Source organism: Poeciliopsis prolifica, unplaced genomic scaffold (genome assembly GCF_027474105.1).
Source record: "Poeciliopsis prolifica strain line A6 unplaced genomic scaffold, Auburn_PproV2 SCAFFOLD012, whole genome shotgun sequence".
In the NCBI taxonomy this organism is placed as follows: domain Eukaryota; kingdom Metazoa; phylum Chordata; class Actinopteri; order Cyprinodontiformes; family Poeciliidae; genus Poeciliopsis; species Poeciliopsis prolifica.
This window is the reverse complement of record NW_026562387.1, coordinates 990,909-1,016,993: the sequence shown is the minus strand read 5'-3', so window position 1 is coordinate 1,016,993 and position 26,085 is coordinate 990,909. Positions and strand designations below refer to the sequence as shown.

Here is a 26,085-nt window from a genome sequence, read left to right as displayed (position 1 = left end):
GAATGCGAATCTTTATCTAAACCAATTTTCCAAACTGCTACGTTGCTCTAGATCTTTCCTCTTTTCTTGTTTTCTTGTTGCTCTGAATGCTCCTCAGTTTCCCAGTGAAGACAGGCAGATTAGGAAAGCAGAATGCAGTTGACTGTCACATCAAATGACCACCATTCAGTTTAAAAAGGACGTTACTGTCATTGAAAAATGGCTCACAACATTTTCTCCATCGGATTGTTTCAATCCCACACCATTTTCATTCATATCATGCTGGCTCTCTTTGTTTCACTTCCTCCTCCTTTTCTGTTAACATGCTGAGGTTGTTTTCACAACCAGGCACAAGGCTGAGTCTGGCAGAGATGGCCAGCCTGACCACTAGAGGATTAAAGGGACATCATTCTTTATGTTCTATTACAGTGAAGTTTAAACAGAAGCCTGGCAGAGTCATGTAGCCTGAGGTTGTGTTGTGCTGCATTCCTAGGAAGGTCATTGGTGGATGTCTGTAGCCGCTGATGTGTGTCAGTGTTACAGGCTGAAGCATTTTCAGTCTGGGTTTTTAAGCTGTTATCCAACAAAAGCAAAGTATGGATCTGTAGTGGTGGCTTTGTCTTTGCCGTTTGTCTCCAGAATGGATGAAAAGCAAAACAAAGGGGAAAATGGAGGGGTGGGGTTTCCAGACAGTGTTAAAAGGCGTTAGCAGAACACATGAGTGCAGATGTGCCGATAATGAGATTAAATATAGCATAAGGCATCAAGAAATTTGGTGGATAGTTTTAACAGATGTGATGAGTTAGAAAAATAACGTTTTTAGATGAAGAAATACTAAATATTTTCAGGCAAGGAATAAAAAAAAACTTACCTGGCAAAAAATAAATAAATAAATAAATAAAGCTGGTATATCTATAGTAGCCACTAGAGGGCAAAGGTGGTTCTGTCTAGAGTAGAGTTTTAGTACAAGAATGTCTGAAGGTCAGTCAAACCGTGACTGAAGGTCATGAAGATAGGTTTCGCTGTTGATTCGAATGTGGGATCATTTTTATTTCACAGCAAGTTAGAACTAATGGGGATGTGAAGTCAATAGTTAACTTCCTAATAACTTGGTCCCTTTAGGCAGACCGCACCAAGAGACGTTTGACCCATTATGCACAATCTGTTTCAGATGAGGTCATGCAATCTGGATAATGGTATTTTACTCTTTACCACACCCTATTTTATCTTCTACCATGAAGTTTGTCTTACAGTTGTTGTCCAGATGATAACTGTCAGTGAAACTATGGCATTACAAAGCATAGCAGCTGCAGTAACATCTATGAAAAGTCTGACGTTGCAATGAGAGGTCAGACTGTAAAGGTCACCTGCCATCTCATTGCAATGACAGGAAAACCTGCCTAAGAACTTCTTGTCTGCTGCCAACCTGCATCAGCCTCCATGATAACCATTCATTTTTACATGTTAAAATGAATAATTTTAGAGATTCATATTTAAAAAATCTAAAGTTTAATGTTCATATTTTAAAATAGAATTAACTACTGCATTCAGTGTTAGAGGGGCACTAAATTAACTTGTGACTCGACCTCGATGTTGTTGAAATGCTTTTGAAAGGGCTTTGTGTTTACCTCAGTCATTAAGAGAAATTGTTCTAAAACTGGTCATCTGTTGCATAAAGGAGCAGAAAAAATAACATTTTATTGTTTTTGCAAACGCAAGCCTTACAATGCCAATTATTTTATTGTGAAAATAATTGCAATTTCTTTTCAGAAAAAACAAAAAAAATCCATGTCTGTTCCATCACTTTCAACAGCTGCTTAATATGTCAACCAAATGTGGCTGTATCAGTTCTTAGATTGTTTTGATTCCATCACTTTAATGTGTTTTGTTTTTTTTCACACTAAAGAGTGGCGGGTTTCGTTGGGGCCGTGTCTTGCATGGCCCGATTACATAATCCTCTCGGGGCCACTAAAAAGTGCTTCAGAGACTAGCCTGCAATTGTTTACCAAACTAAGCTGTGCTTCATGATGGGACGATGGAATAGAGCAGCATAAATAGCCAAGTTCCCAGCATGGATTTTTATTAGAGACAGCCTGAAGCGGCGCTAGAACAGAAGAGCAGAGTCTGCATATTTTAACGTGAAACAACAAGAACATAAACCACTGAGTGGAAGCAGAGCTCTCTGGGAGAGTTTAAGCTGTAACAGCCCTAAATGAGCTTTAAGTGTTCTCATTATGCTAATGAAACTTTGAAATAAATTGGCTCACTGCACCCAGATGCTCATTGTTCTCCGCTGCCAAATCTGGAGGATTATCAGCCTTGTCCTGTAAATCACTGCACTGTTAGACCTTACAGAACCTTCAGAGCAGTGATTATATTATCCTGTTTCTATGAAATCATGTTCTGAAGACCTCCTTTCTCCATGCTTCTAGTGAAGGAGAATTGATAGATTACTTAAAATATTACTGGATGTTCGGTTAGATGATATGAAGAAATAAAATGCAGAAATCCAGTTTGTGGGAATGACATGCTCGCAGGAGGAAAAGTGTTAGAGGGAGTAAAGTAGCCTGGGGGGGAAGCTCCCGCTGGCAGCTTTAATGAAGCCATTTTCTGCAGGCTTTTCACAGCTGTGTCACGTATCGGGTTTCTGCCCTAATTAAAAGATCAGGTTGATCTGCTGTCGCCATCCATGTTTGCAGCACAAAGTGAAGTCTTTGTTCAAGCCGCTGCATTTTACAGCGAGGTACCTGTTTGTGTTCTCTGGAAAGGGTCAGATGTCACAGTTTGAGGTTTCGGCCACTTTATGTTCAAGACAGTCTTCAAAACCACCGGTTCTGTTAGCAAGGGCACGAACAAAAGGAAGAACCATTCATTTCCAGGCTGGGATTATATCAAATATTCAGTTTTACCTGAAAAAACTTAATTTATTCACAACTGTCCTGCTCCTGGTTTTTCTTCCTTTATTTCACTTTTCATCTCATGTATATCCTCCTCTCCACTCCCATCTTTTTATATGTGATTATCAGTATTTGCTTCTCTGTTGCTCAGCCACCGTGACTGAAGACCAGTCCCGTCTTTTTCTCTTTGTCCTGGTCCTCCTCTGATTCTCATTCTGATTTCTTCTTTCCTGTAAGTTGAGCTTACCACAAAGGAAAATGAAAAACACTCCTGGATTGGCTGCGATGCAAACACACACCAGTAGTGTGTCAAATAGTACTGTGCCTGATTATTTCAGCTTCCTAAACAGTTTTCTTTCAAATATTTTGTTTGTGAGTTTTGAAGGTACATTTATTTGACTTAGTTCAGTAGAGACATGACAGATTGTCTTTACATGAAACTGTGACAAGTGATTGTTGCACAAATATTTTATTTTATTTTTTTAATGGTTTTTAACTTACTGGACATGAATTTTGAGCTGAAAATAATCCTTTTGTTAGCATTCAGATCGATATAATTTCTTCTCTCGTTCTGAGCAGCACTTTTACTCTGATGCTTCAGCACTCTCAATTCTCCCAACAACTATTGTCCACAGGTTAAGTTAATTATTGATCTATCAAAACTTAGTGGTAGTGCATGGCCCGATTACATAATCCTCTTGGGGCCACTAAAAAGTGCTTGAGAGACTGCAGCACTTAAAGTCTTATCTTTCTGTTCCTGATCATGTGATGTTTTATGTTACGGTGAAAAATTAACCTTACTCCCAAAACTTTATATCAAGAACAGTTAGTTTGCTTATAACAGTGTTTAAATGGTGCTTCAACAAAGCGCCACACAGTAAAGTTGAACTGCAGATAGTCTGTTGTTCATTTAGCTCAAACACTTTAAAAAACACTCACTATTTCAGGTGGTTTTCACTGGTAAAACTATGCAGAGTGAAAATTTACAGACACTGGCGACTGATTTCATTAAAACAATCACTGAACCACAGATGATTTCTTACCTGACAACTTTATTCTCACAAACAGCAAAGGCTCCCTCAGTGATCTTGTGGCTGAATTAGTTATATTTTCTTTATCTGTCGTCATCGTAGCATTAGCTTTGGATTGCCTTTGTTTTGGGTTTTCTGTTGCTTGAAGCAAAGATTTAAATCGGCTCCTTATCACAAAACAAAAAGTAACTATTATTTAATTGCTTTTCACACTTTAAAGATTTTTAAGGTTATCTGGATTTACAATCTAATAACCTTTTTCCCTTTCCTTTGTCTGTAGTCAAATCTGACAAGACAGAGAAGAAGGACAAGCAGGAGGATGGTGTGCAGAAGGTGGAGGCTTTTGATGTGTTGAACAAAGCTGAGCACGGGAGCGTGAAGGTTGAATTCAACACTAATGAAAGTTTGGTCAAAGTGGCGAATGAGGTAGAAAAGGGCAAGGAGAAAGCAAATGCTCAGGAGGCAGAAAAGGTCAAAGAGGAAAAACAAGCAGACAAAACAAAGGAGATAGAGAAGCAGGCAGAAAGAGTGGATGATCAAAAGGAAACGGAGAAGCTAAAAGACAAGGAGACGGAGAAAGTGGAAGCTGTCCAACTGAAGGAAGAGAAGGAGGAGAAAAAGCCCAAGGTGGAAGAATCACCTGTCAAAGTGGAAGTGAAAGAAAAGGTGGAGATGATCGACAAGATGGAGAACAAGGATGATAATGTAGAGACCACTAACAACGAGCAACTGAAAAAGGAAGAGAAAGTGGAGAACAAACACAGTGAGAAAGCTGAAAAGGTGGACGAAAACAAGAAGTCCAAAGAGGAGGAGAAGAAAGTGCAAGATGCAGAAAAGCTGGATAAGAACCAGGACACCAAGGTGGAAGAAAAATCAGAAAACAAAACAAGCAAGATGGCAGAAAAATCAGAGATGAAGGATGACAAAGGCCAGCACAAAGTAGAAACAACTTCAGAGCAGCAGCTTCACCCCACCGACAATAAGACAGAGACGAAACCTGACGTGGAGCTGAAAACTGAGGCTGCAGCGGAGAAAGAAAAAGCCGACGCCGGGGAGGCCAAGACGGTGGAGAAAATGAACAATGCAGCCCCGCCTCTGGAGAAACCTGCTGAAAAAGAAACACAGAAGACAGAAAAGGAGGAGAAGGCAGATAAAAAGACAGTAGAGAAGAAAGACAGTAAGAAGGAAAAGTCTGTCAAAGCAGATGGAGACAAGGCTAAGAAACCTGTGAAGACTGCGACCAACGGAAGCAGCACAGCAGCAAGCAAGGACCTGTCCGCTGGAGACAGAAAGACCAAGGTAGGACATATTCTGCTGCTCATCTTGGCCCCACAAAATCCATCAAAACAAGACACAGTCATGTATTCAGAAGACTGCAATGCAGATAAGGATTCCTATATAATCCATCAGTCCAGTTCTAAACAGAGAAAGTCTAACTTACACCAAAAACCAAATAGAGTTATGATTCATCACCAAGAATTAGAAATTCTTGAGACATTTGGAGGTTATTACCTCTGAGCTGAGCTTTACCAGGAAACCTTGATGCACCAAATATTTTGTGACAAATTTCCACCTGTTGGCCCTGGTTTTATACAATTGTCAATTCTCTTTAAGAACCACATTAGGAGTGCATGTATAAATCAGACCCAATTTACTTAATTTTGGGTAATTATTGGCAGACACATTTGAAACCAATCTTATCTACCTCCACAGATGTCTGAATCACCAACTGTCCACTTTCTCTCTGCCTTGAGGCAGCACTGATTGACCCTCCCACCAGGTCATGACTGCACATGTGCGGTTAACAATAATCATCCCACTGTTGCCAACTGAGTGACTTTGTCGCTATATTTAGTGACTTTTCAGACAAAAGAATATGCGGTTGACCAAAATCTGAATAAAGCTCAATAAATCAAAGTTTTAACCGCCTTAAAGTAAAACGCTTAAGCTAAAACAATATCTCTGTCAAAAACAGCCCACAGCTGGAGAGCACGCCGTGTCTTGCATCACCAAAGATCTGTAAATACAGTAAAATCCTCCAGGTTCACAGTACAGAGCTACATGGGAATAAAACCCAACGTAAACATGAGACTTACACTATATCAGGAAAACATGTAATTGTAACACTTATTCCTTTTTTCCACCACAATGTGTCTTATCAATTTATTTGCTTTAGCCTCACAACTATTACAAATTATGTACCAAGCGTGGGAATTGGAGACAGTGAAACCCTATCCATGAAGGCAGAGATATCGGCATTCAGAATTTGCATGCATGGAATTCAATACCCTATGAAAATATTTTTCTCAAAATGAATACTTGCAAACAACTTTGTGTTTGGATGCACAAAGTTCTGAAGTGTTGCTAAATAAGTTTAGTCATTCAATTCTGGTTGTTAATAACCTAATTTTTCAATGGTGGTTACAAATCAACATCTTTAGAATCTTATATGAGTGAATCGCAACTTAGCACATTTAGCACACTCGGCTATGCTAGCTGCAAACTTCTACCTTAAATGTGAGATTCCAATAAGACTGCCAACATTTTCTAGTACAGCATCTTCTGGATGAGATTAAATTGGACTTTTCTAAAGGATCAGACACAGCAACTTAGCCAAGTTACATTCAGCCTTCCTGAAATCTGCCAACTTCTCCCTGCTTGTTTTAGTTAAGTAGCAGCTTGAATGAACATTTAACACATCTTTTGCATTTTACCTGATCACCTCACTGATCCTGAATATAACTGAGTGCTAACAACATGTAGCACTCAGGAGGGTTCAGCGATCGGAAAAAAGGCTCAATATTTGATTTGTAACTCATCAGTCATCAAGCATTTACAGTATGCATTATTTATGCTTCAGATTCAGTTTTCTTTCTCTTTATTTTAAGCTCTTATCCTTGTAATAAAAAATTCACAGCATTTTACTTTTTAATTTATTTTATTATTTTTTTTAAATGCTGCTTGCACTTCTTAGCCCTGCTGCCGCTACCTATGATTTGATGTTGTATTTTTTTTTCTGTTTGCTTCTTCTCTTTATTTTGCCTTCCATCACTGACCTGTTGTGGCAGCCCGCCACAGGGGCGACTAAACCGGTCAGTGCTGCCAAAGCGCGGCCAGCCACCGCTCCTGCCGGTGGCTCAGCCGCAGCCACTGCCAAACGCCCCACACCCACCTCCACCAGTACTACCACTGACAGAAAAACAACCACACCCAAGACAGCTTCCATAAGCGCTGCTGGGCCTAAACGACCCCCTGCCAGTTCCACCAGTCGCCCATCATCCCAACCTTCCACCACCAGCACAGGCACACGAGACGTTAAACCGAAGGTAAGCATGCAGGATGAAGGTTTACGAAAAGTTCTGCAGGAACAATCTCAAAGTTTTCTTCACACAGAATAGAACTAGATACATATTACATTTCTGCTATCTCTCATAGATGGCAAGTTTCTTTGGCACACTTCCATAAAGACCAGATTTATGGAACACACGACCAATAGCTCTTTTATAAACAGATTCTCCTGCCTGAGATTTGAATCTCTGCAGTTTGTCCAGAGTTAACATAGGGCATTCAAGGGTTCAAAGGCTGATAGCTCACATGTCTTAGATGTCACCTTTGGTCAACACACCATAATCCAATGATCAGTTAATCCCCGGGCCTCTGGAGAACTTCAGCAGATTCTCCTGCTTTTTTGAGGAGGTAATCTAGCCATTTAAGGATGCACATCAGCCCTGTTTTGGGCTCTTTAATAGAACTCTATTTTTGTTTTGCTTTGAAAAAAACCTCCCCTTCATTTGGGGACGAGTGAATGTGTGATGAAACTCTGATGCCGATCAAAAGCAGTGAACTCTGGTCCACCTAAAAAGCTCAGTCTCTGTTCGGTTGAAGTGAACTTGTGAACGCCAAATGTTCCAAAGGCCACTCCAAAAGCAGGAAGCGGACTATACCCAAGGGTACTCTGGGTAAATACAACCAAAACAAACAGGCGAGTCACGTGCTAGTTGGAGAAATAGCTCATGGTCTTTAGCTAAAGACAAAAGAGAAATCCTACAAATGCTAATATATGATGCCTTCCCTTATTGGTTGGTTTGACGCTGTGCATTGAACAGTAGTAGCTGAAAATGGAACAAATGGGACAACTTTTACCGAACTGAACCGCATCTATTGAATTATCAGAGCTATATTGGAACAAGGAGACATCTAAAACCTGCAGGACTCAAGCCCTGGAGTGCGACATGTCTGTTGTCTATTTGTCCCAATAATGCATATTTGCATTTGTCCCGTTTTCAGATGAAGGATTGAACAGCGCTCTGTGAGCATGGAACAGGGATCTCTAACCTAACCCTGCTTTAAAAATCCACTTCTGGCCTGAGTTACTTGTTGAAGGTCATCACGTTGTTGTGAGTTCACTAATGAACTTATTCTGGATTTGCAGCTTGCTCAAATTACATAGAGCTGGACTCATTTTACACTAAGGTAACAGGGGCTGACTGAGATGCACATTACACTTTTCATTTTTTATGTGGAAAATCATTTTCTTTTCCAACAGTTTGCCCAGGTTTTATAAAACCTTAGCTAGTTTATTGATTGATGCCTGCCATTTTCACAGCATGAGTCTATTTAGATGTTCAATCTTGGGAAATATATCAGCTTCAGTCATGCAACTTGCATTGGTTATTTTACTTTTTCTCAATTAAAATGGCAAATTTCTTGAAGCATTTAAAAACTTCCTCAGATTGCACAGGAGGTTTCAGTTGTATCAAGGTTGCTGAAATTTCTTGAAATCTACCTCTCTGTCCCCATCTGTTGGTGACCTTCTTAAATGCAGCCAGTATGACGGTAACCCAGGCGCTGAGGCCTTTATTTAGGCCCTGGCACCCTGGGGTGGAGGGTGACTCAGTTCAGGATGGCTCAGCTGGATTTGGAGCATGGCATCATCAACAGGCTACATGGTGATGCAATCATGTTTAACAGAATGCAATCCTCTTTCCTCATGATGTCAAATCATAGATTTCAAAAAGGATGCATTTATAGTTTTATCAACTTTGAAATCCCTGAGGTAGGGGTTGGGGGCAGTAAATAATCTAATATCAAAATAGGTGAAAAAGTGACCTGAATTTCAGTCAGTCAGCAGCCTTTGAATCACCGCTTCTCTGCTCTCTTTTCTCCCATCACAGACCACCACAGAGAAGCGCCCCCTGGTGCCGAAGGCCGGCAGCGGCACCACGAGTCACCCTGCCTCCGGCCCCGCTGCCAAAAACGGGACGGTGAGCACTGCAGCCAGCAAAACCACTTCATCGGTGCGCACAGCCGCGTCTACTCGCACAACTACTACGACTGCAGCCAAAAAGCCTCTGGGTACGTCCAGTTCGGATGACACAAACCAACCTGTTGCACATCGGCATGTTTCTCATTGATTCATTTACATATTTTCTCACAATGTCTGTTTCAGCCTCTAAAACTGACAGCAGCAAACCAGAAGATAAGAAGTCCACCACTGTCAGGACTTCAACAGGTATCACAAAACGCCTCCAGTTTGTATTAATAAATTATGGACGCTTATTTATGATATGACACATCCTGATTCATAAAAATACTAAGTGATATCAATCAAATTTCTTCAAAATGACTCTTGAGATTATAAGGTCAGACTTGAATACACCACATTTTTACTGCTTCATTTTCACTCCAGCTTTTGGCTGAAATATATTAATTTTTTAGACTTAGACTTAATTTTTTATTTCCAACATCTTAAATCCTGTATTCTCCTCTTCTATCTTTTCAGTTATATTTTAATGTCATGCACCTCTGGGATACTTTAGACAGCAATTATAAGTCTGAGTGACTAAAAATCAAAAGTGAGGTTCTTCAGGGCCGTCTTCTTGGGCCATTTATATTTAGTGTTTGCATGCTAACCTTAGCTGTCAGTTGAAATGATACATTTTAAAACGTATCATAAGATTGACTTTGAATGTTCTTGCAAATCAGATAAACTTTCTTTATTTTCGTTGACGGACGATGGACCCCAGTAGAGTGGGGTGACTGAGCCAGACAGACAGTCCCACCATGACTGTGGGTCTAGTAGAGAAAGACTTTGCTGCTGAAAAGCTCTGTAGTCTTTGAAAACCTCCAGCACAGCAGCCTGTGGATTACCAGCTGCTTGCTGTTGACAGGAGTTTGCAGCTCTTGCTGATGCAGCCTTGAGTTGTTTAATCTGCCAGGGTTCATATATAGAAAGTCAAATTACTCTTAAGCTCTGTCAAAGCAACGGGGCGGATTTCCTCAATTAAAGATGTCCTGAAAAAGAGTCAGAGATATTCCCTAAGCTTTCAGGGAGGATTGATAACACAACATGTGATTCAGCATGGCTCAGCAGTATGAAGGAATAGCTGACAAGAGGGGCCAAATAAATATGGATGACAAATTTTCTTTGGCACAAATGTAGTGCCTGAGTGCATCTTGCCTGTGGATGCTGAACTCAAAGATATTATGTTAAATCGGCTTTACCCACACAAGAGAAGATTTTAAAGTCAAGCCGTGAATATTTTCCTTTAATAATGGTGATTCCAACATCCTTCGGCTTCTTTTTGTCTGTCCTGTTTGCTTTTCTGCTTGTTTCTCAGCTTTCTCCGTTTTTCATTTCACAGCTTCGGTCTCCTTTGTGATATCTGTCAGAGTTGAGAGACAGAATGGCCTTCCTTTTTTTCTCCTCTTCTATGTGTGGCGACTTGGATAATTCAGCCTTGTTTTCTGCAGTTATCTGTTCGCTTTCAGATTAAGCAAGAAATCTTTGAAGTTCTTTAAGAAATCCTTCCTTTAATAGTGTTAATATTTGTCTTGAATGTGATTTTCTTCCCTATGAAGTAGTTTACTTTATAGGGAAGAAAAATTCTTCACCAAAGGTGGTGAATAATAGCTTCACCCACTTTGTGAAGCATTTATTGACACAGAAAGTAGATATAGAATGTTTCTATTCATAGACATATCATAAAGCATGGTATGTGCTAATGTGGTCATTGTTTCTTGTCATCTTGTTATCATAGTGCTGACAATTAGTAGCCAAGTATTGCATTCTTTTTTCCTCCACATATCATGCGTACATTTAAGATTTAGCATGTTGTCTTAGCAGCTTGACAGTTAAAACCACTGGTAGTTACTGTCATTTGCCCTTCTTGAGGGAGTTACAATATAGAGAAACAATGAGACTACAAATTTCTAAACTTGTTAAAAAAATTATAACTACATTAAGGAGTTTTGAATGCACTGTGTAAACTTTCCCTCCAGCCGACTCTACCAAGCCCAAACCCACTTCTACCATCTCAAGGAGCACGACTTCCACCACCGCTGCGCCTCGCACTCGAACAACAGCAACCAAACCGGCTCCGCTGTCCTCCACCACGGCCACAGCAGCAGAGAAGAAGCCCCTGGTGCCCCGCACCCATCGACCCACTGCATCCACGACAGCGAGCGCCACCAGCAGGCCCACAGCTCGGCCCGGCACAGCGCCAGACCCCGACATCCGTAACGTCCGCTCAAAGATCGGCTCCACTGATAACATAAAGCACCAGCCTGGTGGCGGGAAGGTAGGTCCTACTGTGTCTGATGGACTCCTCATGCAACTGCCTTACTCCCGGCATGCAATTTCTGATTCTGATTCCAATTTCTCCCAGACTAACTGGAAGTGTTCTCAAACTGAAGGGGCTGTGATTAAAATGGTGCGATGTCTCCTGGAGTTGTCTCTTTACTTTTGTTTCTCCTGATGCTCTTCTCTTTGAGCAAAAGTGTCTTCATGTGCAACCAGTTCTAAACATGTTGGCTCCTGGTCAATTTAGCCCTTTGTGGATTAGTACCCATAAACAAACCATTTCTTACTTGCACACTAAAACCATTTTCTTTCTGGTTATTTTTGTTCGAAGTTAAATGCAACAAAGAATTCAACCATGAATGGTGAATAGACATAAAAAATGCTTAAATCTCATAGCATTTTGCATGAATTATGAGAAGCCATCATGGCTTTCTCACTGTTTGATTATCTTAATTAAAAATATGACAGTTGCTGTCTATATTAACAGAAACATTTCAAACAAAATGTTTCTGTTAATATAGAAACATTCAGCTTCATTCAGGACCTAATGAAGCTGAATGTTAGTTCTATTGCTTGTGTGCATGTTTTACCACGGAGTTCTCTCCTGGTGCTCTGGCTTCCTCTCAAAGTCCAAAAATATAAATGTTATGCTAACTGAGCTCTATAAATAGCCCTCATATGTAAGAGGTGTGTCCATGGGGATGGCCACGCCCCCACATCTGATGGATGGTCTCCTTGCTTCTAGTTTAAACAGAAAGCCAAATGTTGTTCGAGAAGATCTTTACATAAAAAGTAAAAATAGAAAATCTTTTAATTTTTTAGGCTTTTTTGTGTTTTGAAAACATGTAAATAGCTAAGCAAGTCTTCTCTGTAGTCTTGAGAAAAATATTCATTTTACTCTTGTTTCAGCCAGCTGATCAGCAGTGAACAAGAAGCAGCTGGGGGAGGGGTGGTTCTGCAAACCTCTCCCTCTCTATTTTAAAAAGATTTTGAATGAGATTTTAAGCTGCAGGTAAAGCTTGTCGAATGTTTGTGTGTTAATTTAAAACTTACAATTTGAGCTCTGATCAAACATCACATCTTAATTAATGTTAATTAATGAACATAAAATGGAATATCAGTAATGTAGTCCACAAATAGAATAAATACAACTAATTTCAACCATATAAAACATAAAATATGCCTCCAGCTTCTACAAACTGATGAAGGAAACATTGAGTCTGAAACAGTCAAAACTACAAGAGCAGAAGTAATGAAGGGCCAAAATGACCAACACCCAACACAAGTAGAAATGATCTCTATCACCATCATCTTCTCACCACTCACCTTTTCCTCTGCATGTTTACTAACTGCAATAAACACTCCATATTAAGGCTTTCACCCATCATGCCATGGCACACATGAGCCACCCCCATGCATAAAGACCTTTCGTCTGCTTCAGGAACAAAATCCTGAAGCAGGATTTTGTTACTGCTTCCCAGATCAATGCTTTTGAGTTTTGCTTCTTTTTGAGAACCATGGATCCCCATTTTTGGAACGGACCACAGCTGCCCAGGAAATGGCTAAAATCTAGGAATGTTTTAGACCCGCTCTAAGAACGCTCTTTTAATTGTTCAAACACAGAATACACCATCTTAATCTCTTTTTAGCCAATCCCAGCCAGCGCATGTAAATTAGTATTGCGTCAGTAGCATTGTGCCGAGGTATTTTGGAAAAGCCCAAAACCACCTCAAGAAATCACAAAAACTTTTCTTGTGAAATTGAGGAAGTTATTCTGGATGTTGCCATTTTCATCAACCTTTTGTCATCTGATACTTAAAAAAGCACAAAAAAACATTTTGTATTTATTCTCTTGTTTCCTCCTATCTGGGCCTAATTTTACTAATATTCTTTCCACCTTTGGACTTTTTGGAAAGTTTCTTAATCTCTCTCGATCTTTTAACCCACTATCCGCTGACATCCTCAAACGTCTTTGCGCGCCAGCCGCCTCCTCTCAGTTTGTCTTTGCAAGTGGCTCTCATTGATCGGGGGTCGGCTTCTCTTCCCAGGTGGCCTCTGCTTCTCAGAAAAGGGGCGTCACCGCCAAAGAAAGCAGCCAGGGCAAAGTGAGTCCCCCTCCATCCACCCCAACACACTCTTCCTAATACTCTGTTCATTCATTCATTCATTCATTTTTTCATTTGGTGCTTTTTGGAAACAGTTTGGAATTTTGGAAGCATACTTAGCTTCCCCTAAATATGTTTTTATTCTAGAGAATTTGAAAAGCACTAATACACTTGGTAATTTTGTGAAGGTTCAGCTGAAAAAGGATATGACATCTGTGTTGAAGGTTTTGTTATTAATTGCTAAGAATTCTTCAAGTAGATTGATTATATCGATCTACTTGAAATGTGTAAAGACTGTTTACACTCTTCACAGCCAATAGCGAACAGTTTCTTCTTTTCAATTTATGTATTCACAATCATTATTATGCTTTAGGGGGGTCAAAATAGAACCCAGTATTATTTCAGCACTTTAAACAAGATTTTATGTTTTAAAGCTTTTTAAAATAATAAAAAATATAGATACTTTTGTTTTGTAAAGTTAATATAGAGTTGCTTTGACGTAGTGGGTATCAACTTCAGTGTCAGCTTCTTGTCATCAATTGGTTGGGATTGATCACAGTTCGCTTGCCTTTGCTTCTTCCCCTGCTTTTTAAGAACGATCTCAGTGTGTGGTTTACAACACTAGTCCCAAATTTCAGTGTTTATCATTTTTGCCTTATAATATATTTCCCACAATACTGAAAAATGTGCAGGTCATCACCAAATTGTTGTGGAACCACCCCACTTTATGTTTACCAGTGTTCTTGACTAGAACGTTGAGGAAGCCCGGTTCACTTTGGACGATAAGCAGCTCTACACATGATAGCATCAGAATGCTTTGCCATTGGCACCACACTTACTAAGTCATAGCAGCTGTTTTTTTGTTCTTTGTGTCACATCATTGTTGTCCTAAAGTCTTTTCCTCACTGTGCATTCACACCAAGCTCTGCCATGTTGGTAACCTGATCCCAGACTCTTGATGCTCACTGGCTTCCTGGAACCAGACCAGCGAATCATCTCTTCCATCCATCCACCCATCATAATGGGCAATGTTCATATCCCCAACTCCAACGTCTTTTTGCCCGGCTTTCTATCTAAACGGCCAGAAAAAGATTTAAAGACTGGCGGGAAAATCAAATGAGATGGATGAGCAGTACTCGCCAACAACTGCTGGTGTCGTCCAGGACACGTTTGTGTAAAATGTCATCCCAAATATTGAGCTGTTCGCATGTCATGAGACTGTTATACAGTGCAGTGCTCAGTCTGAGGCTTTTTTAGATTTAACTTCTACTAGAGGTCTTTCCTGTCCATTGCATCACCATTCATAACAACCCTGACTACATGAGTTATACCAACATTTAGTTACTCTTCATGATGAATAAGGTATCCTAGAATAAAATTTTTGAATGTGTATTAGCAATCACGGTAGGATTTGCTCTGTTGAACCTTGCTCTCTCCTGCTGTCTTGTCCTTTCTAACCTCAGCTGTGGTGGTTGCCTCTCCTATCCTGTCTTCCTCACCCTCTGCTTCATCTCTCCTGTCTAACTTCCTCCTCATGTGCTCCCGATCCCCTCCTTGGCCCTTCTCTGCCCTCTCCATTCTTGCCGCTGTGCTGTAGGTTCAAATAGTCTCCAAAAAGCTGGACTTCAGCCACGTCACCTCACGCTTGGGCTCCAAGGACAATTTGAAGCATGTTCCTGGTGGAGGGAATGTAAGTACTGTCTGGCCCACAAGCCCTGCTCAGAAGCTCCAGTCAGGAAGTCAACAACTCGACTCAAACCAGAACAAAGATGATTTTAGACTAAAATCTAACAAATTAGATTTTAGTCTTCTAACCAAATTTAATTAAGTTCATTTGTTCACTTTTCTAAGTCAGTTGACGGTTCCTTGAAAAATCATTTTAAAGGATTCGGGTTCTTAAGAATTTCATCACCAAATGAGGTCCATTCTGCTTTCAAAAAAGCCAAAGCAGGACTCCAGGTTTTAAGTCCATTCAGAAAACCAGTGGGTGACGTCACTGAGGCTCAAAGCAGAACCACACATCCTATGGCACCAGCTACCCCCACCCCGAGTGAACCTGCTTCACCTTCCCCGTGCTTCCTTAAACTCTGTCACCCTGTTCTGCCACTAACTCTGATTGGCTGTGACTGCTTTTTTTTATCTTAATTTTTTATTTTTTTTTTTCACCTGTCACTGTGTCACATTTACCCAGGTGTTTTTGGCAGCACTGAATGTATAGGATGCTTTTCTGGCCCTGTTTTCAAATACAGTTTCTTCTAAGACCGGGGATTTAATGCGTTCCTTTTGATGAATTACATAGATTTTAACATGTTAATTTTTTTTTTGTTTGTTTGTTTTAATAAAAGTTCTGACCAGAACCGTTGTATCCGTGAGTTTCTGGTACACTCATAAATCTGATGCACAAGCAACATTTGCAGAGGACAGCGATATCCAATGAATTTACTTCTCGTAATTTCTGCTTCAAAAAAACGATCTGATTGGATCATGTTGTGATCAAGTTGTGCTAAAATGAGTTAGCTCATCAGTGAAGCTATTCAAGCTTAAAATATCTCAATTCTAAACATGTAGCAGCAGCACAGATGTCCCCAGCGCTACGGCAACTTCCACAGTCCACATTTCTAAAGAAGCTCCAGGAAGTTCTTGAAACACAAAGATGAATGGATAAAATAGAACTTTCTGTAGCTTTTTAAATGAAGCTCTCATTTTTATAATGTTTTCTCAAGCCTGAAACACTTACTCTTTCTAGTTTTCCTTCCTGAGATGAACTAAAACTGGCAAAGGATCCTAACACCAGCCTGTGCATTCAGAATAAAAACTGAACTAAAAAAAATCTTTTCATCAACTTCAACAGGTGCAGATACTCAACAAGAAGGTGGACGTAAGTAAGGTGACCTCAAAATGCGGATCCAAGGACAACATCAAGCACAAGCCTGGTGAGACAAGACTTGCTCTGATCCTGTTGTGTTGGTTAACTTTGTAAACAACATTTCCTCTTGTCAGCTTAAACTTCTGAAGCCCGTGAAGTCATACCAATCCTTTACTAATTTCCCTAAAGTGTTAATTGGCTGGTGAATAGTAGAAACAATGAATAAAGCAGAAATGTGTCATTTTAAAAAGTACTGTTAACTGAAGGAAATTTAACACCTTGAATGGAAATTTTGGGCTTTCTAACTATTTTTCTGAGCTATAATTGAGGTAAGGTTTTAAGACTTTTAATACACCCAAAGTCTCCAAAAACCTGCATGTAGAGCTATTTGGCAGGAAAGGTCAGAACTATGTTTGAAGAGAACAAAACACAGGATATGCAGGGTTTTCCACCAGAAAACGTCCTGAGCCCGGTGGTCGGGGCGCCGCGGCGGTCCACCGTGTTTTGATTTAAAAGATGTTAAGAAGACAGGAAATGTAAAAATATTACTGGGTAATTATATGTTACGGGAAAACATCTCCAGTAAAACAATATTTAAACCCACAACTAGTCTTAAAAACAATAAATCAAGAAAACACAATAAAAATTAATATCAATTATTTGCACTTCTGTTTAATACGAATTACGTTAGCGGCTCCATCAGGCCCCCCAGATCTTCAGGGGCCCATGCATGCTGATATATTAACACAGACACATAAATGTAACATTTGTTTATTGAGATGATCAATGCTGCTAAATTTGATTTTAAATTGTTTGACATTTATGTGTAAGATTTTAAGCAGCTGGCAAGTTTAATTTGTTAAAGTTCAAAGAACATTGTTCATAATTACCTGATATGAACACCTCCAGCTTATGGCATGGCCAGGTGTAGCTGTGGAAAACTAATGATTTGGGCTCGTTTTGCAGACAGGACCAATATCTTTTGCAGTAATCTTGACAGTCACTAACTCGTCTGTATACCAAGCTACTCTGGAGTTAAATGTGAGACTATTTGTTAGAAAAATGAAGCTTGTTGGAATTAAGTCATCAACAAGACAATGACACCACTATGTTTGGTGAAATGGTGAAACTTAGTTATTCTCTTGTTTTTGTGATGTATTAATAATCTCCTCTTGTTTGCATTGACCAGAAAATGCATGTATTCATTTAATGACCAAGTATAAATTCATTAGACCCTGGTGAAGTTGTTTGCTTCGCATGTTCTCTTGACGTTTGTTGTGCGCTGCAGGCGGAGGCGTCGTGAAGATCGAGTCCAACAAAGTGAACATTCGGGAAAAGGCTCAGCCCAAAGTGGGGTCAGTGGACAACGTGAGCCATTCTCCTGGAGGAGGGAACGTCAAGGTGAGGCTGGCGTGGAGAGTCAGCCTCTGGGGCAAAACCCGCTGTTTTTACACTGCTGATATGTGAACAAAGTCAAAAGCTAAATGTCTTCATTCCCTGCATGTCTGCATGTAAATACTAACCAATGTGGTTATTCCTGTTGAATTTACTTCTTTGCCCAGATCAAAAACAAGTCATACAATTAAATCAACCAATTTTAAAAGAAGATATCTTTTGGAGATCTCACTACTGTATCGCTAAATATACAGGCACGATGCACTTTATGAGTACATAGAGACTTCTAATAGAATCCATCCATTGTTTACTCACACCTTAAATTATAAAGGTGCCTTTGTTGGGTAATTAGTAAATTATACACATCCAGTTCTTGAGAAAAGTCAATGTTAGGTTCAGGAGGATAAATTGAGACGAGGAAACAAATCATTTCTATTTTTTATTATACATAACTCAGCTATAAACTGTATTTTAAAGAATTTGTAAGCTAAATTTTCCATATATACATGTTTTAAGTTTGTCCCATTCAAAGATTATTTTTTAAAGCAAAAAATGTATTAAAAGTCTTGAAGCTAACTGTCTTAAAGTGCTTCATACATCTCAACCTACATTTTCATAAATCTGTTTTAGTACAAAATAGACTGTTTTTAAGAGATTTAGACTGCACTTCATACAAAATTAAAAATAATGTTTTTTTTTTAAATCAAACATTTTAAGGTATTTGTTTTAATTCATGGCTATATAACAAACTAGTTGTTTACTCTGGTTTCAGTTGTAACCAACGGTTACCCACTCAAATCATTCTCAAAGTGTTTCCAAAATATTTGGATCTTACACATCAACTTTTCGGGTGTTTTTTCATGTTGTAGTTTGTTGTTTTTTTGTTTTTTTTTCTCTTTTTGTAGATGTAGGAACAAACTTCTAGGGTTTTGTCTTGTATTATTTATATCCTTTTTATTTCTCCTGCACTCTTGTCTCCTTCTTTCCCTTTAAACATTTTCTCACACCTTTTCCTTCTCCATATCTATTACATTTAAAATGATAGAGTCTTGCACACTTGTGAAAGTAAATATGTTAGGTCTCACCTCAACACTGAGACAAAATACCGCTCTAAAAAATGAACTGGATTTGATCAAAATTTTAACGACATTGAATTCAAGCATCAAAAGGCGTTTGGATCACTGCTGAAACTGCTGGCAGAGCATCCATGTGGTTTCATAGATGAAAGTCTTTATGTTTGGTGAACTTGGTTCTAATGGTTGCTTCAGTTTGTCATCAATAAGGAAAGAGTTAAAACATTCCAAATGCTCAAAGCTGTGTGGGTTCAAGGTTCATATTCAGTTCAAGGTTCATATTAGTTTTTCCATAGCATCATATTCTTTACATATGTTGGTCATTTGATGCTAAAACCTAAGCTCTTTTGGCTTTTTGTCATTCCATCTCTTACCAAAAGCCTTAAGTATTCACCTTCACAGGCAAACTTGTCTAACTGGAATTTTCTTGCCAGGTTGTTCCATCCGCACCAACTGACATGCCTCTCTGTGTGTTTCTAGGTTGAGGGACCGCAGGAGACAGAGGGAAATGCAACTCCCATGACTAGCAGCCTGGCTCCGGAGATGGGGCCTAGGGCCCAGGAGAACGGGCTGAAGGACGGGGCTCCCAGTGATGGTGAGGGTGTCCGAGAGCCCCAGGCTCTGGACTCTCTAATGCCCGAGACAAGTAAGTTTCTATATGCGCTCCAAGTTTCCACTTTAGGTTTGATGACCTCATTGGAAACTCAGATGGAGGAGACTGACAGAAGAAGTCAAAGATGCTCACAAATGTTCTTTTGCAAGGAACCATCCCCAAAACCAGGGGCTCCCAGAGCTGAGGGTCTGATGAGAGCTGCTCTTATTGGTGCAGCTCTCAGTTGAACTCATTTTATTTTAAGGACAGTCCACAGCATTTCAGCAGGATTGAGCCTGAGGACATTCCAGGAGGTTAATGTTAGCCTGCTATTCCTTCCAAAAGTAGTTTAATGTGTACTGGGTAACTATTGTCCGCACTCTTGACATTTTATAAACTGATGATTGGTCCTTCATTGTCATGATTCCACCAATTCTGAAGCCCCAAAACAGGCTCACACCATGAGCTCAAACTGTGCTTTGCAGTTGGTGGTGTTCACAGGATTCAAAGCCTTGTGTTGACTCCACCACTGTGTTAAAACTCCCACATACTCAGGCACACTGTACATATTCTGTGAGCTGCACACATTGTCTGCTCACGGTTGAAAATTCACAGTCAAGCTTACCGATTTCCCACATTTCTCATGACAAATTCATTTTATATATCTAATTCGAAAGAAGCCAGCTGACATGACTCGGGCGTCTTCCGGATCTGCCTCAGGTTTCGCTATGCAGAGGTAGCAGGGGAGACAGAAGTCTGTATGTATGAAGATCTCCCTCCATCAGATTCCAGATGAGTGGATAACAAGTACTTCCACAAGATGGCGTTGACTCAACATCAACACCTCGGTACAAAACAGCTGTTACCACTGAGTAATTTACTTTGAGGCACCAAGTACGGAAAACATTTGAGGGGACATTGAGTTTGCCTCGATTACGAGGGGGTGAAGTTTGCCGGAGTATGTGGGAGCCTTTAGCCATCATACAGTATCATCTCTGCGTGTGGTGTGTCTGAATGCATCTGTATCTCTCAGGTCTGCAGTCCATCTGATTATACTTTGACTTTTTATCTTACAGGCATCTAATTCTGCTATCCCTCTGCCCTCCTCATTTCAACTACCCCCTATAACGTCACCACCTCTCCCTCCCCTCTTTTCCTCACTGTAAATATGTTTTTTCCCCTTCTCCTTGCCTCACTTTTACTCCCCCTCCAACCCCACCCAAACCCCTTATTCCCTTCCCCATTACCCCTCTGCTGCAGATTGAGTCTATCAAGCTCAACTTCCGCGAGAATGCTCGCTCTCGCACGGACCACAGCGCTGACATCATCATCTGGCCAGCCCCCCACAGGACAACGGCAACAGTTCCCGCCCACATGGTTCCTCGTTCTCCCCGCATGGCCAACCAAAGCAACCACCCAATTTCTTGCAGTGTTCCCCCATCGAGTCTCAACTCCCCCTTTCACCCATCCTTCCCGCACCTACAGGTGGAGGTCCTGGGGGACGGCAGCGGCGTTTCCGAGAAGGGATCCCAACTTTTTTAACCCCATTTAATCTGATATTCGTTATTGGAAAATTAGAATCATTGTGCAGTAGTGCTTCTTTCACATCCTCATGCGTCATTGCCTTCATCATCATCACCACCACTTTCATGTATTTACCTGAAGTGACTTTCAACTCTGACTGGTCCTGACCGGTACTTTATGTGAAGGAAAATTCCATGACGGCAATGATCTCGCTGAGTCTGGCATCTTGGAATCGCCGGCTTTCACGTGGTTGGACCTTCTAGAAAAACCACCATCATTCCCCCCTGCACTCCTGGTGGCAGCAGCAGTCTCTTCAGTAGTGACCAGAACAATTTGGCCCTCCTATTGGATTCCCATCTCTTTTCCCTTGTGATTTTAGGAGCCGTTTTTTCCCCCTGCAGACGCTTCTGTAACGTCGTAGTAATTCAGCATCCATTTCATCATGGCTTCCTCTTTCTTCATCATCATGCAACCATATGCAAACTGACTTAACAAAAAAGAAGGCTGTTTGAATCATTTTAGCCAGTTTAACTCTTTATTCTCTGTGTTTGTGATGAGGTGTTTGATTGAAAAGATTATATATAGAAATGAGCATCTGTGTTCTGTTTGGATCCTCTTTATTTCCTTCTTTCCATCATGTTCCTTGACAATAGAACTAGGTTGTATTTATTATATCAATGCTATTCTATTTTATTTCCTTGAGGTGTCTTATTTCCTTTTCATCAAGTAGTGCTCAGAAAATCTATGAAACACGCACATGTTCTTGCAAACTAAGACACACAGTGTGAAGGAGATGAAGAATGTCGCAGAACGTTGAGGAAAAGGTTGATAGATGAAATACAAAAGGAATTTCAGAGTCCTGGTTAAATATCAGATACGAGGTCAGTGTTGTGACTGAAGAGGTTTTAAATAATATAATACGGGACGTTTGCTGAAGCCGAGAAGCTTTCACTAAGTCCAGAGGGAGAAGAGCGAGATGCAGTTCAGATTGCTTCTGAATGGAAAGGATCAAGTGTCTCATATGTGCCTCCTGTTTGTCTTACCTTAACAAAAACAAAACAAAAAAAAGAATCCCAGTAGGTGAGAGTGATGCAGTTTCACGCCTAAAACAGCTCAGAGAGAGAATATGGTGGCAGATGAAGAGTTTGTCTGTTCTGAGCAGTCCGATTGACTGTTGTTCTATTTTTAGGTGTTTCTGTGCGGGTTGGGTTAATGTGGTTTTGGGAGTTCGCTCAAGATTCAGTTAAATTTAGAAATCATCTACAGTACTGTGTGTCAGTGCTCTTCTTGTTGGCGAATTGCCATTGGGAGATGGTCTTACTTTATTCTCTTCTCTTGTCTTGTAGCAACCTGTTGCCTCCTGATGCCTTTCTAATGCATGGCTAGAAAACAGAAACTCAACCCCAAACTAAACGCTCATGGGTTTTACTCCAGGTCTTCTGTTCTGGTATTGCTTGTCTAATTTTAAAAATAGAAGTTAACAGGAAGTTCTTGTGATGGTTTGGTGTTTAGATTTAATCATGCTGCTCCAACACTGTACATACTGAATACGCAACTTAACTATTGTTGAAAATCTTTTAGCCGAATGATATTTTGGTAGCTTATCAGTGCTCATTTGTTTATAAAATATGTTTATCAATACTATATGTTGCTTTGATATAGCCAGGATATTATTGGAAATATATATTATTCTGTTTAGCTAATGCATACATATCAAAATATATACTTATTACATGGAGCTTGTTGGCAAACAATGCTACATTAGCAATTTTTTCAACACGTCAAGCAAACAATTTTAAGCTTACAATTTCACTTATAGCCAGCTTTTCAAAAACTATTTGTCGTCTTAGAAACTATTCATGTTTCCGTCTTTTACAGGCTTTACCATGGTCACCTACTAACTAACAGTTCCACCTGCTACCTAGCGAGACTAATCTAATTTAAGCATGAATTGACTTATTTTTGCTAGTACACCCTAAAAAATGTAATTGTCAATATAATTTGGTTCAAAGCATAGAGTTCATGAAATATCACCAAAATGCAACATTTTACTGAATAAGTAAAAGTGCTTAAATATTATAACAAAATTAATAATTGTTTTTGGATTAAATTTAGAATGTAAATTGTCTATGTAATAGACTAAAATGACATTTTGTTGAATATCAGTATCATGCCTGGAGTTGGTAAAGGGCTCTGCATGGTCGAACCAAACTGTCGAAGTTGATTCTCAGTGTTGCTGCTGCCGCATGACAAAAACCTCATCATTTTGTTCTCAGCTTTATGTCATCAGCCCCCACTGCAAACTTTTCACTCCTCTCTCTGTGGAAAACTATCATGTGATTGGTCTTAACTTTGTGGTAGCATTTATTCGGAAAACAACTCTACTCAGCGGTTCAACCATTAGGGGCCCTTAACCCTCTTGTTGTCTTACTCCTTTTCATGAGCCCAAAGCTAGTCAGCAGGTTTTAGATCAGACCAAATTTACCATCTAAAGACTGTTACAGTCTCTGAAATGCCACTTTAGTTCATGAAAACTCTGAGAATGCTTGAACTTCTTGCAAAAGCAAATGCACACTTGAACAAAATTTTACTTAACTATGTATAATCTCACTTAAAAGTAACAAACCAAATTCATTTTACTAAGTGGTGCAAAACTAAAGGCAGATACTGACTGGTGCTTAAATTCTTAAATATTCTTCTTTTTCACATAGACGTGAGCTCTGAATTTTCTAATAGCAGGCCTACAATTTTCACTGCAATTTAATATACCTGCAAAATATTTTTAAAAAGAATATGTTATACAAAATATTTGACAAACCTGCCCTTATCTCTAAATCTGTTAAAAAGTACATGACTTTAATCTCTATGCCGACTTCACATGCTTATTTTGGATTAGCTTTTCAGATCCTGAAGTCAAAATAACATCATCCAGTTATGATGGATCAATAAAGCTTTGTGACGAGAGTTCAGAATTCAAAGTCACACGTCAGAATCTTTATGTAAAGGAAATTTTTTATCGAGTTGATATGTTGCTGTTGCTTTGATGAAACTAAACTGCACCTTAATGCTTTTAATCAAAGAGGATTAACTGTGATGTAGTGGTGATTCCACTTTTTATGAATAGTAACTCGAACATGAATGAGTTTTCGCTTGGTAACAGTAACCTGTTTGTCAGTTTTACCTGATTTCTTCATATCGTCCTCATTACAGTTCCTGTAAGACTAGTAATAAACTGTACACATTCTGACACATATAGGCAATAGCTTGTCATTTCATACAAAAAGGTGTTGTTGCAAAAGGCGTAGCTTTGACCTTGCAGCTGTTTTCTAGCTGAGCTCTTCCACGTGCCTGTCCATAACGAAAACCCAGCTTTGCTTCTAGCCACAAGTTTCTATTCGCCTCTACTTCTGGGATTGTTCATAGCTGCACTGTTATTCGCCCTGAAAACTACGAACAAACGACGTACAGCTGCAGTTATGGATCTGTGGGCGGGAACGTTGCTTTTATTTCCACGTAGCTTTGCTAGTTTTTATGGGGGGAAGGGTTTTTATCATGACTGTTATGGCTGTTATTCTGAATACTTGTGACAACATGGTAAGCTTTGGCCTGTTTTTTCTTTTGTTTTATTTTTTCGAAAGGGGGCCACTGAAGTGAAAGAATGTCTGTCGAAATAAATTGTGCTAAAGACGCAACACTTTTGTACATGTATTTATCGTTGTGTTCCTGTAGCCTCGTGGCGGTTTCGCTCTCATGGTTGAAGGGGCTCGAGGTGTGACTTTTTTTTTTTTTTTTGCTTCAGTTTTACAGTTAGCATTGGAGAAGATACCTGTCAACACAAATCTGTATTTGATTTCATTTGAAGTGCTGTAACGGCTTTATACATAAAATACTGAAGTGGTATTATAGAACCTAATCAATGACGATCTTTCTAACATATTTTCTTGTACTTGGTGTGCTGCCACAAGAAGCCCAGTCTTAAGAGATGAAAATGATGGAGAGAAAAGCTGGAAAAGTAAGAATGCAGCGACCCCTGCTGGTTTGAGGATAAAGTTAAATGGAACTGAAGCTAAACACTGATGTAGGTTAAGGGAGATAATGCTGGCTAAGAATGGCACTTACAGAGCAGCAGCCTGTCTAACACACAGTTAGAGGTAGACAACTCACTGTATCACCTAAAACCTTTCTGAGGAGCGTCGTGGAGCTTCAAATAAACATTTAACACTCGCTTACTGCTATACCTGCAGAGCATGCTGAAAACCAACAATGGCTTGTGTTAGGTAGACTTTCTCTCATTTACAGAACTTCCTTGTTGTTGTTTTTTTTTTTTTTTTCTTGCGTGGGATTATGTTTTTCTCAATATTTTGAGTTTTAGTTTTGGTTTTGAAAAAAAGAAGTGTTTATTGTGATTACTTGTTAATTAGTGATGTGATTATTAAACATAAAATAAATTGGACTAAATTTCATATTTGTGTTCAGTTGTATTCTTTGCAGTTGGGCCTCAATCATGCACAGTGACCAGTTTTTGCTAAAGACTGCAAACAAAAGTTATTAGTTGGAGAAAGTCATGACAAAAAGCCTTTTTCACTATATTTTAGCCCTGGCACAAATGATCGTCTAACTTCATATGAGAACATGTGAAGTTGGGAAAGAGTCCTGCTGAGTCTTAGCACTAGAACAATCTTCTCCTGATTGCAGATTTCTGTAGCCGCCAGTGCAGAGCTTGCGCAACATCAATAGCGGCTGAGTGGGTGCATCTGAATGCACCTTGAGCTGCATCTCTGATAAGTGCTCAAGTGACTCACAGGGAAGAATATTGAAATTTTAGACCTGCTGTCTGGAAACTTCTTAGATCTAAACGCCACTGAGAATCAGGATGACTTCACATAACAGGGAGAGGAATGTTGTTTACCTCTTTCCGTTTTAACTTTTTTCCACCATTTCCCTCAAAACCCCCCGCCCCCCCTTCCCCCTCCCACACACACACACACACACACACACACACACACACACACACACACACACACACACACACCACCCCCCA

At 39.8% G+C, this 26,085-nt stretch overlaps 1 protein-coding gene across 12 annotated transcripts in view; it reads left to right on the top strand.

Moving 5' to 3' along the window:
- LOC129364504 (microtubule-associated protein 4) overlaps positions 1-25,507 on the top strand; it is an 88,777-nt gene extending 63,270 nt beyond the window's left edge. For 6 of the 12 annotated variants that reach the window (XM_055037155.1, XM_055037160.1, XM_055037158.1 and 3 more), the window contains 11 exons: positions 4,188-5,206; positions 6,976-7,233; positions 9,082-9,262; positions 9,357-9,419; positions 11,189-11,487; positions 11,575-11,619; positions 15,192-15,284; positions 16,446-16,527; positions 17,749-17,861; positions 19,409-19,574; positions 20,597-25,507. In XM_055037155.1, the coding sequence (XP_054893130.1) occupies positions 4,188-5,206; positions 6,976-7,233; positions 9,082-9,262; positions 9,357-9,419; positions 11,189-11,487; positions 11,575-11,619; positions 15,192-15,284; positions 16,446-16,527; positions 17,749-17,861; positions 19,409-19,574; positions 20,597-20,604 (2,327 nt within the window). In that variant the 3' untranslated portion in view covers positions 20,605-25,507. Of the gene's footprint in view, positions 1-4,187; positions 5,207-6,975; positions 7,234-9,081; positions 9,263-9,356; positions 9,420-11,188; positions 11,488-11,574; positions 11,620-13,537; positions 13,595-15,191; positions 15,285-16,445; positions 16,528-17,748; positions 17,862-19,408; positions 19,575-20,596 lie in introns of all 12 variants that reach the window. The other 6 variants (XM_055037152.1, XM_055037153.1, XM_055037161.1 and 3 more) reach the window with 6 other exon arrangements.
- The last annotated feature ends 578 nt before the right edge of the window (positions 25,508-26,085 follow it).